Raw genomic sequence first — 12,875 nt, 5'->3', positions numbered from 1 at the left:
CATTAATAGATAAAATAAGAACTATAAAAAAAAGTATACTAATAGAATAATAACTATAAAAAAAGAAAGTCTAGAGTATTGGTGTTTTCTTTCAGGATCGCAATACCTGTAGTTTTAAATAACAAAGTCGCAGGGGTGTCATTCATTCATTACTTCATTAGGTCCATGCGCCATCTGCTGGTTAAAAACCCAAAATGCATACTATTCTTTTTACGCGCTTGGTAGCTAATGAAACAGGATATGGCTCTGCGCTTACATGATTCCACTATGATCGCTAGCACTGCTACATCTGTAGATTTCTGGTGCCCAGTACTATGGTCTGCATCTCAGAAAGAATATAATTTCTTCATGATTTTTGCTTCCTGTGTTTTGCAGTTATTGTCACTTATGTGTGTAAAAGTGAATGGCAGCAGCACTGAACTAGACATGGTCGCTACACTATGGAGCTGTGATGTCCCGCTGCAGCAGCCCCTAAAACAGCTGATGGGCCAGGGAACCAGGACTCAGACCCTTGCCGATCTGATATTGATGAACTATCCTAAGAATAGGTCATCCATATTCAACTTTTAGGAAAGCCCTTTAATGTGCATAATGATATAAAATTATTTCTGCCTGGTTACAGTTAGGCCCCTACACAGATATCCAGCTATCTGGCTGAGTTTCCCTCCGTTGTTAGGCAGAAAATGTCTAAGGAGAATTGCGCCAGAACTGATGCCATAGTTTTGTATGGGATCCAGCACGTACATAGAGAGCATCAGTTGTGATGCTAGATGCCAAACATCGCCGGACAGAAAAAGCTGCATGCTCAGTTCTGTCCAGCACCATCAGTGGTTAGACGCTGATCTGTGCAGTGTACATGTATCATTGGAGTCCGGCTCCAGCATAAAACAAGTGGCCAGGAACAACAGATACATGTGAACCTAGCCTTAGAATGGCTACTTCTCCTCTAATTGTAAAAATCACATGCTTTATCCTTTGGAAAATAGTGTATGTACAGTATATAATTGTGTGGTCAGTCACACTTGGGTCACTTTTGTTAAGATGTTTGTATTGAAGTTTGTGTCCTTTTTACATAGACATAAGCCATTTATCCACATTTATGTTTCAGATACCAATGGGTCAGATAACTCAATCCCAATGGCTTACCTTACTCTGGATCATCAGTTACAAGTTAGTATAAGGATTTATTCTTCATTGCTCTTTGTAAGCAAACTGTTAATGCTTTTGCTTTTTTAGTTTTCTCATTTGACATGTGACGTGCCACTTGTGAATATATGTAATCTTTGATTTTGATTTTCAGCCTCTAGCTCCATGTCCAAACTCCAAAGAATCTATGGCTGTGTTTGAACATCACTGCAAAATGGCACAGGAATATATGAAAGTTCAGACAGAAATTGCATTATTACTTCAACGAAAGTAAGTGCTTGTGCCACTGATAAGTCTATGGTGGTGTAAGTTATTGTATGTTTATATTAGATGATGTGTAAATTTAGGACAATATGCCCACCACTATCAGTAACCTTAAAGAGGATTTATATAAAACTTTATCATCACTGTATAAATGAAAAGTTCTCAAACTTTATACCATACCATTCCTCACCATTTTCAAGAATATAAATGAGTGTTTTCGTTGATGGGCAGAAAACAAGTCCCCCAACTCTCAGCTGAAGTGAATACTATTATATTCAGTATAAGCAATACTCTGAGCTTAGAGGGTATTTCAGCCAAATAATAAAAGGTTTCCAGTTGGATAGAAGTGGTGTTAGGAAAAAAAGGGGGCTTATACTCACTTCACTTATCCTTTGCCATTCTGACAGTCCCCAGGTCTCTGCTTCATTCCACTTTTTGCTCCTGTCCTGTGTCGGAACCTTAGCGGGAAGTGGAACACAGTGGGGACCCGAGCATGGATTGGCAGCGGTAGGGTGAGCGTAAGCTCTGTTATTTTTTATTTTATTTTTTTGCACTATCTGAATACAGCTGCAATCTTTTTATTTGGTCAGAATACCCCTTTATTACATCATCCGCAGCTGCTCAAATCTCAGGCTAGACTAGAATCAACTATATTAACTTCTCAGCTAAACTAGGCAGGTTCTGCTTTGCTGTCAGTTAAATGTAAAGCAGAATGTTTTCACTGACAGCAAAAAAAACTTGAATCTAATGAGGATTTAAAACAAAATCGATCAGGAAGTTGTTTACAGTGTATATAGAACCAGGACATTTCCTTAGCTATGTTGATGGCACATTAACTATAATTGCCATATTTTTTGGACTATGAAGTGCACTTTTATGCAACAAAAAAATCTTACTAAAGGGTCCCCGAGAATGCAGTAGAGGCGCATACCAGAACAGTGCAAATTAACAGGATGCCACCACTATCTCCCATACATCCTGATGATTCTCGGCTCAATAAATAGGTCATAGGTGGTAGCAGAGGAAAATGTAAGGCACCACCTAACTCAACAGTAATATGTTGGGTACTGTGTATTTATTCAGGCAGATGACGGCAGGGAATTCTCCACTTACACCACAGTGTTAGCTAGAAGCTTTTATTTCTGCATGTCTTAGACGGTTGTCTTGGTTGTTTTTCAGACTGTCAGACTGAGTATGTTGTCCTCCAGCACCCTAGTAAACATGAGGTGATGGCTTCCAAAGGACTCCATGTATCCCCAAGAATATATCCCCTATTTACACTAGACCACCAGAGAATGTTAACCCCTTTTAATATACCCTCCTAGATCCTCATGTATAAACCACTCGTTCACACTAGACCACCACCATATGTTAACCCTCCCAAAACACTCTGGACCACAGGTATGACCACACCGCAGCTCTGAATACTATGGAATAAAATATTAACCAACCCCCATCACAGTTAGCAACATTAACACCTCCGATTTCTTAGATTGCTAGGAAGTTTTATTTTGTGAGTTTATTATTATTTTTCCTTATTCTGCATCCAGGCATGTTGTCGTCCAGGTCATTGATAAGAAATCAGTCGGCAAGAGGATAAATGTGCTTGCCAACTTAGTGCCAGGGTTTTTAGTTTTGCATATATTGCATTTTTGGTTTTCTGTGCAAAATATATTTACTTTTGCCTTCATGTTTCTAGTCAAGAAGTAGTAGCAGAACTTGACCAGGATGAAAAAGACCAACAAAATACATCTCGTCTGGTACAGGAGCACAAAAAGCTTTTAGATGAAAACAAAAGCCTTTCAACGTATTATCAGCAATGCAAGAAACAGTTGGATGTTATCAGAAGCCAGCAACAGAAACGCCAAGGAACGTCCTGATTCAGATCAGTTACGAGATGACCTCTCGCTACTGTGCAATTAAAGACAATTTGCAAACTTTCCAATGTTACTTTAAGCATGAAAATGGATATATTTGGATCAGCACATGAAACTGCTGGATAAACTACAGCCATTAAGGGGTTGATGTGAACTATTGGTGTATGCATGTTTCATGCCTGTGGAAGGTCCTAATCCGTTATATATGAATAGTTTGATTAATCTTCTTTTATATGTAATGCTGAACTTTGCTTCTTAAAGAATGTCAAAGATCCTGCTTTTCAAAGAATTTATTTTTTTGGTAACAAACTGCATTTTAGTCCGCTCGCTAATACGATTTCCAGTTCCTCCAATTGCCCGTTTCAGGTATTTTATGTCTTATCGTATTCCTGTAGTTCAGTAATTTATGTTTTACTATACATGTGTGGAGAAAGGAAATGTGGGGGTGATGAACATTGAAATAAAAGCAGGTTTGTTAAAAAAAAAAAAAAAAAAAGCTGTATACACATTCAATGAGAATGACTTTTCATGCTCTACAGTCTGAACCGAATTAAAGTACAGTAAAGGAACATCATGCTTTTAAGATAATCATTCCAATCTTGTTGGGTTATGGGACATTTTTACATTAATTATTGAAATTCTAAGAGAACATTCTTAGTGTCTAAATGGAGCAGACGGTCTGTGCAGGTAGATGACTTCGTCATAGTAATAAATGCTGTTGTTCACCAGACGCAGAATGTAGTCATGAAAAGCAGTAGTTTGTACTTCTCAGTGTTCCGTTATGTGGAAAGTAAAGACACCCCATGTACCCTCAATGACATATTTTACATTGATTGGAAAAAATGTTTTTCAATTACTTCATGAAATTTTTTTTTCCCACTGCGATGTTTGAAATATTTCTTGCATGCAAAAGTTAATAGGAGGGTAAAGAAAGTGGAAAAAAAAAATCAAAAACTGCTCCAAAATCCCTTACAGATTAATAGGTGCTGGAAATGTAATCTAGTCGGAAAAGAGTAATGGTGATGGTAAAGGGAATCTATTATAGGGTGTGTCTTAGTGAGAACAATTTATATCAATACGATAGAATATAAAAGATGGATTAAAAAAACTCTGAACCTATGAACCACTTTACTGAGGAGGTCGTCTAAGGTATAGGTAAAAACACCCAATAGACGCAACCTCCCCTGCCTGGGTTGCTCGTAGGGTAATATTTCAGACGTCTTGGTCAGATCAGCTAAAATAAATTAGGATAAATGCAATAAAACCAAGTAGAATAAAATGACTCGCTTCACTGAGGAGGAGGTCTATGGGATAAACTCAAGACACCCAAATAGACACTACCTCCCACGCCAGGATCGCTCGTAGTGTGACAGGAAAGAACATGGCAGTATCAAAGATGTACTAAAGGTGGTTTCTCAGGTGGGCTTAAAGTGTTTCGGTGGCTTCAAAGTGCCCCCTTCAGGAGTTAGCATTTTTGTTCTGCTATTTTACACTTGACTCCTGAAGAAGAGGGCACTTTCAAGCCCACCGGAGATTCTATTAAAGGAAACCACCTGAAGTACATCTTGGATACTGCCGTGTTCTTTCCTGTCACACTATGAGCGATCCTGACGTGGGAGGTAGTGTCTATTTGGGTGTCTTGAGTTTATCCCATAGACCTCCTCCTCAGTGAAGTGAGTCATTTTATTCCAGCCAAAACAATCATTTAGCTTCAGAAGGAAAATACAAAGGCCCTGATTTATCAAACTGTCTTTTTCCTAATTTTGGAGGAAAATGCAACTTTTCTTTTGCTTGCATAGTGAAAAGCATTTCTCAATAGTCTGCAACAAGCCAAAGTTATTTTTTGCTCCTGCTAAGTCAGCTTCAGAAATCCAGCTGTGAGCGTTTCTATGGAGCACTTTGTATTTGTCCTTATTTATCATAAAGTCTGAAATAAATGTCTCATCTGCCCCCTCTCCTGACCTGTTGTGTGCCACATTTCATAAATTTGGTGCACAGACCATTTACACAAACTGACAAATTTGAAGACAAACTTCAAATTGTCCCCTGCTGATCAAGACCAAAGCACCACATAGGGTAATACTGTATAGATGCTGGGCAAATCGGGATTTAGAAAGAAAAGTACTCGCATTCTACTGTTGTGATTAGTCCCAGTCAATTGTATCAGCATGTAAAATATCCAACAGGGTGCCAGACGGCAGGCATCTCTTGTGCATCACTGAGATGATCCGGTGGTACTCTGGATGTCAGGATATAATAGAGAAAAGGCACCAGTCATCCTTGCTTGTCAGCTCAGTAGGATTATGATTTTCCCTTACGCCCATGACCGCACCCTTGAGAGACCGCCTCCATCCAGGACAGGAAACAGGAACTTTCGTGGAGAGATCTTGAGGAGCATGGCCCCAAGACCACCAGTTCCTGTTTCCTGTCCTAGGGATAGGACGGTAGCGTGGAGAGCAGAGAATTTAGGCTTCAGGGCCCCTGTATTGTACTGGAGAGGGGTTACCTGGTCCGGCGTAAGTCTCCTCTAGGAGCCGCCGAGGAAAGTCTGGTGCTCGCTTCTGGGGTCCTGGTTCCTTTGAAGTGCGACCGGCACGCTGGCGCTTCCTGGCAGTGTTCAGGCGGGCCGGGGCCTCCCTCTTCTCCATCCTAGGGCGCAGGCATCCAAGAGGGCCGAAGTCTTGCGTGACAGGCGAGAACCGGAAGTACTCACTGTGATTTACGATGTTTGGAACTCGCGCAGCCGGTGCGTTCCGGTAGTAGGAAATAAAATCCCTACTAAACGCTGCAGCAAGGACCCGTCCGAGGTATTCCTTTTCCCACTGAAGCGCGCGGTCAGAAACAGCCCAGCCAGCCTACTGAGGATCCGGATTCCCCTCTGGACAACACTCTATCCTGTAGTGCCATGGAGGATGAGAGTGCCCAGCGCGCTGAACCGCAGGAGGGTCATGAAATCAGACTGGTATTCCTGGTGGGGTAAGGGGGATCATTCCCCATCCTTTTTTATTATCTTGTTCATGCTAAGCGTTCTTTGTCTCTGTCTTGATATTTGGACAATAAAAAGAGGGGCCTAGAAAGGCTGTCTCAAAGACCAGAGGGAAAGAATGCGCTATGTGTAAAAAGAAGCTTGCGCCCTCTTGGCCAAAGATGTTATGTCAACATTGTGTTGAAAAAGTAGTGGAAGAAGAGTCCCCATTCCTACTTCAGAATATTAGAGAGATGGTGAAGTCGGAAGTATCTGATTCCTTGAAAGTTTTTTAAAAAGAGCCTCCCTTCCGTAATCTCGGGCAGACAAGGCACAGCTAATAAGATGTCTGATTCGGATTCATCAGAAGAAAGTGAGCTATGGAAAATCCTAGATAGTTCAGACTTGTCGCAGGACGAAGAATCCACCGGCAGGCCACTTTTTTTTCCCCCTGATGATACGGAAGCTTTATTAAAAGCAATCCGTGCTACGATGAAAGTTGATGAATCCAGAGATCCAAAATCTGTTCAGGATATTATGTTTGGCGATCTAGGTCAGAGAGTATTTCCTGTGAATGAAAACATAAAATTCTTGATACAAAAAGAGTGGAAAAAGCCTGATCAAAAAAAATTTGTCCCTAAAAATGTAAAGAGGAAGTATCCTTTTGATGAGGCGGACTCTGTTAATTGGGACAGGCCTCCTAAGTTGGATGCACCAGTTGCTAAAATTTCAAAAAAGTCGTCTTTACCGTTTGAGGACCTTGGCACTCTTAAGGACCCTATGGATAGACGAGCGAATGTTTACCTCAAAAAAGTCTGGGAGAGCTCAAGCCTTCAAGCCGAATATTGCCGCCACATCCACTGCTAGATCTTTCAAATTATGGCTACAATAATTGTAATCTCACATTCAAAATAAAACTCTGAGATCAATTACTAGCCGTTTTTCCCACGATCCTTAAAGTGGTGGATTTCATTTCCGACGCCTCAGCTGACGCTTTGAAATTGAACGCTAGGTCAGCCGCACTCTCTAATTCAGCTAGGATTGCTATTTGGCTCAAAGGGTGGTCTGGAGACACTGGATCTAAAAATAAACTTTGTGCCATAACTTGTCAGGGCGACTATCTTTTTGGTTCTATTTTAGACTACCTTTTAGATAAGGCTTCAGACAATAAAAAAGGTTTCCCTGTCTCCAGACCCCCCCCAAAAACAGCATTTTTTTTTTTTCTAAGGAACAAAAAGGAATTTTATAAGAGACAAAGAAAGGATTTCAGAGCAGATAAAAATAGGAAAGGCAAGGGTTTCCTGTTCAATTCCCAATCCTCCTCAGGTTCCAGACCTACTCTGCAATGACTGTTTCTCTCCTGTGGGCAGCAGACTCACTCACTTCCTTCACGCTTGGGAGAAAATCTCAAGCCTCTGGATTTTGAGCATTATAAGGGAAGGTTTTTGTCTGGAGTTTCTCTCGCCCACCGGACAGATTCAAAGTCACAAATATCCTAAGAAATTCAGTAAAAAAACCTAGCTTTACAACAGGAGATTGCCTCTCTGTTAGAGAAAAATGTGAGAATGAGAGTCAATCCAGTCAGTTTTAAAACATCTTTTTGGGGGCTGTTTCATGGCTACAATAGATATGAGATGCATACCACCACATCCCTATTCACGCAGACTGTCAAAAATTTCTCAGTCGCAGTTTCAATAGAAGGTCAGATTAATCACCTACAATATACAGCTCTTCAGTTCGGAATTTCTCAGGCTCCCAGACTATTCACGAAAGTAATGGCAGAAGTCATGGCCCATATAAGAGAGACATTCTAGTAATCCCTTATCTAGACAATCTCTTGTCAAGTCAAAGAACCGTCTGGAGTTGCATCTCAAAGAAGTGGTGCGGATCCTAGAAGAACTTGGCTGGCAAATAAACTGGAGGAAATTGCATCTAATACCCTCCCAAGAATGTATCTTTCTAGGAATGATCCTGAACTCGCTGAATTTATGCTGTATCCTTCCCCAAGACAAGATTCAGAAATTAAGAGGGAGTTCAGTCCCTGATATCAGCAAAGAACCGTACTATCAGGCGGGCAATTGCTGTGTTGGGCAGAATGACTTCCACTATACCACCGGTCAGTTGGAGCCAGCTTCACTCCAGACCTCTCCAGTGGCAAATCCTGAAAGAATGGCGGGGTGCCCATTGTCCGCTAGATACACCACTCGCCCCACAGGTAATTAAATCTTTACGCTGGTGGCTGAATCCTGTAAATCTGTCCCTGGTGCTTCCTTAGAACCAACAGAATTTTGTAACCCTTACCCCACCGATGCAAGTCCTTTCGGCTGGGGGGCCTATTGCCAGGGAAACCTGCAGCAAGGCGTTTGGAAAGAAGAGAGTCAGGACTCTCAAAATATGAGAACTGAGAGCAGTTCTTGCCTTAAAAAAAATTTCTTCCTTTAATTCAGGGGAAAGCTTTAAAAGTTTTCAGACAACGCCATAGTCGTTTCCTATCTGAACAGACAAGGAGGAACCAAATCGGAAAGTCTTATGCTGTTGGCCGCAGACATTTTTTCTCTTTTATAATTCCTTGCGTTCCGTCCATCATGGCGGTACATCTAAAGGGGACGGAAAACAAGGTAGCAGATTTCTTTAGCAGAAACACACTAGACGAGGGGGAATGGTGTCTAAATCACAAAGTCTTCAACCAAATAACTCTACTCTGGGGTCGTCCGCATCTGGACTTATTTGCAACCAGGGAGAACAGAAAATGCCGTCTTTTCTTTTCCCTCAGGGCACGAGATATACCATCGGGGATAGATGCCTTCTCCCTCCTTTGGCCAAACCAGCTCCTCTACGCCTTTCCTCCGCTAAGACTCCTTCCAAGGTTTCTCCAAAAATTAAGGCAAAAACGAACAAGAGTGATCCTAATTTCTCCATTTTGGCCTTGAAGAACCTGGTTCAACTGGTTGAGGAAACTCTCCCTAGCAGACCCTTGGATTCTCCCGGAAACGCAAGATCTTATTGTTTCAAGGACCTGTCATCCATCCGAATGTAAAAAGTTACATCTAACAGCATGGCTCTTGAGGGGGAAATCCTAGAAAGTAGAGGCCTCTCCAAGAAAGTAGTTTCCACCTTGCTATCCTGCAGAAAGGAGGTCACCTCCTCGATTTACCTGAGTTTGGAACACCTTCCAGAAGTTTGCCAAGGATCTGGTGAATCCTTTAAACCCTCCCCCTATGTGTAAGATCTTAGATTTCTTACAAGCCGGTCATGAAAAGAATTTGAGGCCTAGCACTATCAAGGTACAGGTATCTACCCTAAGTGCCTTTTTTTTTTATTCCCCGATCGCTAACCACCCCTGGGTTAGAAGATTTTTCAAAGCCATCAGCAGAGTTAGACCGATACTCGGACCTTCAGTTCCCCCCTGGGACCTCAACTTAGTCCTCACTAGCCTCATGGAGCTTCCCTTTGAACCATTACAAGACTTACCCATAAGACTCCTTTCCTTCAAAACTGCCTTCCTGGTGGCAATCGCCTCAGCCAGAAGGGTCGGGGAAATTTCAGCCTTTTCAATTTCCCCACCTTGTACTAACATCTTAGATGACAGGGTACTTATTAAGCCAGACCCTTCCTTTGTGCCGAAAGTGGTTTCTATGTTCCATAGAACACAGGACATTGTCCTTCCTTCCCTGTGCCAAAATCCAAGTAATGAAAAAGAGAAGAAACTCCATTGCTTAGATATAAAAAGATGTCTATCCCATTATTTGCAAGTGTTTTTAATACATAGTAGTTTTTACATCATTTTTGTTCCGTCCAAAGTAGTAATGCAATACAATTGGACTAGCAATTAGGGATAAGCGAACCCGAACTGTATAGTTCGGGTTCGTACCGAATTTTGGGGTGTCCGTGACACGGACCCGAACCCGGACATTTTCGTAAAAGTTCGGATTCGGTGTTCGTCGCTTTCTTGGCGCTTTTTGAAAGGCTGCAAAGCAGCCAATCGACAAGTGTCATACTACTTGCCCCAAGAGGCTGTCAGCAGCCATGCCTACTATTGGCATGGCTGTGATTGGCCAGAGCACCATGTGACCCAGCCTCTATTTAAGCTGGAGTCACATAGCGCCGCCCGTCACTCTGCTCTGATCAGCATAGGGAGAGGTTGCAGCTGCGACGTTAGGGCGAGATTATGCAGTGATTAACTCCTCCAAAAGACTTCATTCAGAGATCGATCTGCAGCTGTGGATGATTGAACTGCTGCTATTGAATTGCTCACTGTTTTTAGGCTGCCCAGAGCGTTTTTCAGTCACTTTTTTCTGGGGTGATCGGCGGCCATTTTGTGTCTTGTGGTGCGCCAGCACAAGCTGTCACCAAGTGCATTTAACCCTCAATGGTGTGGTTGTTTTTTGGCTAAATCCTACATCGGGGTCAAGCTGTCACACCAAGTGCATTTAACCATCAATAGTGTGGTTATTTTTTGGCCATATGCCAGTCTAATTCTGTCAGTAAACCTATACCTGTCACCCAGCGCCTAAATACTAGGCCTCAAATTTATATCCAGCTAAATCTGTCGTTACTGCTGTGGCTGGTCAAGTTATTTAGTGTCCGTCAAAGCACAGTTTTTGTCCTGGGTTGAAATACAATTCCCAATTTAGCAATTTCCTAATTTAGTGGTTTCTGCTGTATCAGAGCTATTTTAAATCTATCCCTAAAAGGGTATATAAGATTCAAGGTGCACATAGGGTCATTCTGAATAACTTCACACACACGCTACTGTGCATTTCCAAGTCTAATTCTGTCAGTAAACCTATACCTGTCACCCAGCGCCTAAATAATCGGCCTCAAATTTGTAGTCCGCTAAATCTGTCGTTACTGCTGTGCCTGTATTAGTGTAATACGGTACCTAAATAGATAGCCAGATAGTGTTAGGTGGCCTGAATTTGAATTCAATACATTGGGCCAAATAATATTTTTCTTATTGTGGTGAACCGTAACAATGAGGAAAACATCTAGTAAGGGACGCGGACATGGTCGTGGTGGTGTTAGTGGACCCTCTGATGCTGGGAGAGGACGTGGCCGTTCTGCCACAGCCACACGTCCTAGTGTACCAACTACCTCAGGTCCCAGTAGCCGCCATAATTTACAGCGATATTTGGTAGGGCCCAATGCCGTTCTAAGGATGGTAAGGCCTGAGCAGGTACAGGCATTAGTCAATTGGGTGGCCGACAGTGGATCCAGCACGTTCACATTATCTCCCACCCAGTCTTCTGCAAAAAGCGCACAGATGGCGCCTGAAAACCAAGCCCATCAGTCTGTCACATCACCCCCATGCATACCAGGGAAACTGTCTGAGCCTCAAGTTATGCAGCAGTCTCTTATGCTGTTTGAAGACTCCGCTGGCAGGGTTTCCCAAGGGCATCGACCCAGCCCTTCCCCAGCGGTGGAAGACATAGAATGCACTGACGCACAACCACTTATGTTTCCTGATGATGAGGACATGGGAATACCACCTCAGCATGTCTCTGATGATGACGAAACACAGGTGCCAACTGCTGCGTCTTTCTGCAGTGTGCAGACTGAACAGGAGGTCAGGGATCAAGACTGGGTGGAAGACTATGCAGGGGACGATGAGGTCCTAGACCCCACATGGAATGAAGCTCGTGCCACTGACTTTCACAGTTCGGCGGAAGAGGTAGTGGTGAGACCGAGCCAACAGCGTAGCAAAAGAGGGAGCAGTGGGCAAAAGCACAACACCCGCCGCCAAGAGACTCCGCCTGCTACTGACTGCCGCCATCTGGGACCGAGCACCCCAAAGGCAGCTTCAACGAGTTCCCTGGCATGGCACTTCAAACAATGTGCTGACGACAAGACACGAGTGGTTTGTACGCTGTGCCATCAGAGCCTGAAGCAAGGCATTAACGTTCTGAACCTTAGCACAACCTGCATGACCAGGCACCTGCATGCAAAGCATGAACTGCAGTGGAGTAAACACCTTAAAAACAAGGAAGTCACTCAGGCTCCCCCTGCTACATCTTCTGCTGCTGCCGCCTCGGCCTCTTCTGCTGCTGCCGCCTCGGCCTCTTCTGCTGCTGCCGCCTCGGCCTCTTCTTCCGCCTCTGGAGGAACGTTGGCACCTGCCGCCCAGCAAACAGGGGATGTACCACCAACACCACCACCTCCGTCACCAAGCATCTCAACCATGTCACACAGCAGCGTTCAGCTCTCCATCTCACAAACATTTGAGAGAGAAAGCGTAAATTCCCACCTAGCCACCCTCGATCCCTGGCCCTGAATGCCAGCATTTCTAAACTACTGGCCTATGAAATGCTGTCATTTAGGCTGGTGGACACAGGCAGCTTCAAACAGCTCATGTCGCTTGCTGTCCCACAGTATGTTGTTCCCAGCCGGCACTACTTCTCCAAGAGAGCCGTGCCTTCCCTGCACAACCAAGTATCCGATAAAATTAAGTGTGCACTGCGCAACGCCATCCTTGGCAAGGTCCACCTAACCACAGATACGTGGACCAGTAAGCACGGCCAGGGACGCTATATCTCCCTAACTGCACACTGGGTAAATGTAGTGGCAGCTGGGCCCCAGGCGGAGAGCTGTTTGGCGCACGTCCTTCCGCCGCCAAGGATCGCAGG

General features: G+C 43.5%; 1 protein-coding gene across 4 annotated transcripts in view; it reads left to right on the top strand.

Annotated features, from left to right (window-relative positions):
- Positions 1-4,017, top strand: part of MAP3K7 (mitogen-activated protein kinase kinase kinase 7) — a 66,513-nt gene extending 62,496 nt beyond the window's left edge. For 2 of the 4 annotated variants that reach the window (XR_006388550.1, XR_006388549.1), the window contains 3 exons: positions 1,109-1,170; positions 1,301-1,416; positions 3,110-3,142. Coding sequence is in view for 2 of the 4 variants with exons in the window: in XM_044288735.1 (XP_044144670.1) it covers positions 1,109-1,170; positions 1,301-1,416; positions 3,110-3,290 (359 nt within the window). In the remaining 2 variants the exon portion in view is untranslated. Of the gene's footprint in view, positions 1-1,108; positions 1,171-1,300; positions 1,417-3,109 lie in introns of all 4 variants that reach the window. The other 2 variants (XM_044288735.1, XM_044288734.1) reach the window with 1 other exon arrangement.
- Positions 4,018-12,875: the final 8,858 nt, after the last annotated feature.

The sequence above is a fragment of the Bufo gargarizans genome, chromosome 4 (genome assembly GCF_014858855.1).
Source record: "Bufo gargarizans isolate SCDJY-AF-19 chromosome 4, ASM1485885v1, whole genome shotgun sequence".
Taxonomy (NCBI): domain Eukaryota; kingdom Metazoa; phylum Chordata; class Amphibia; order Anura; family Bufonidae; genus Bufo; species Bufo gargarizans.
This window is presented reverse-complemented; position numbering and strand designations above follow the sequence as displayed.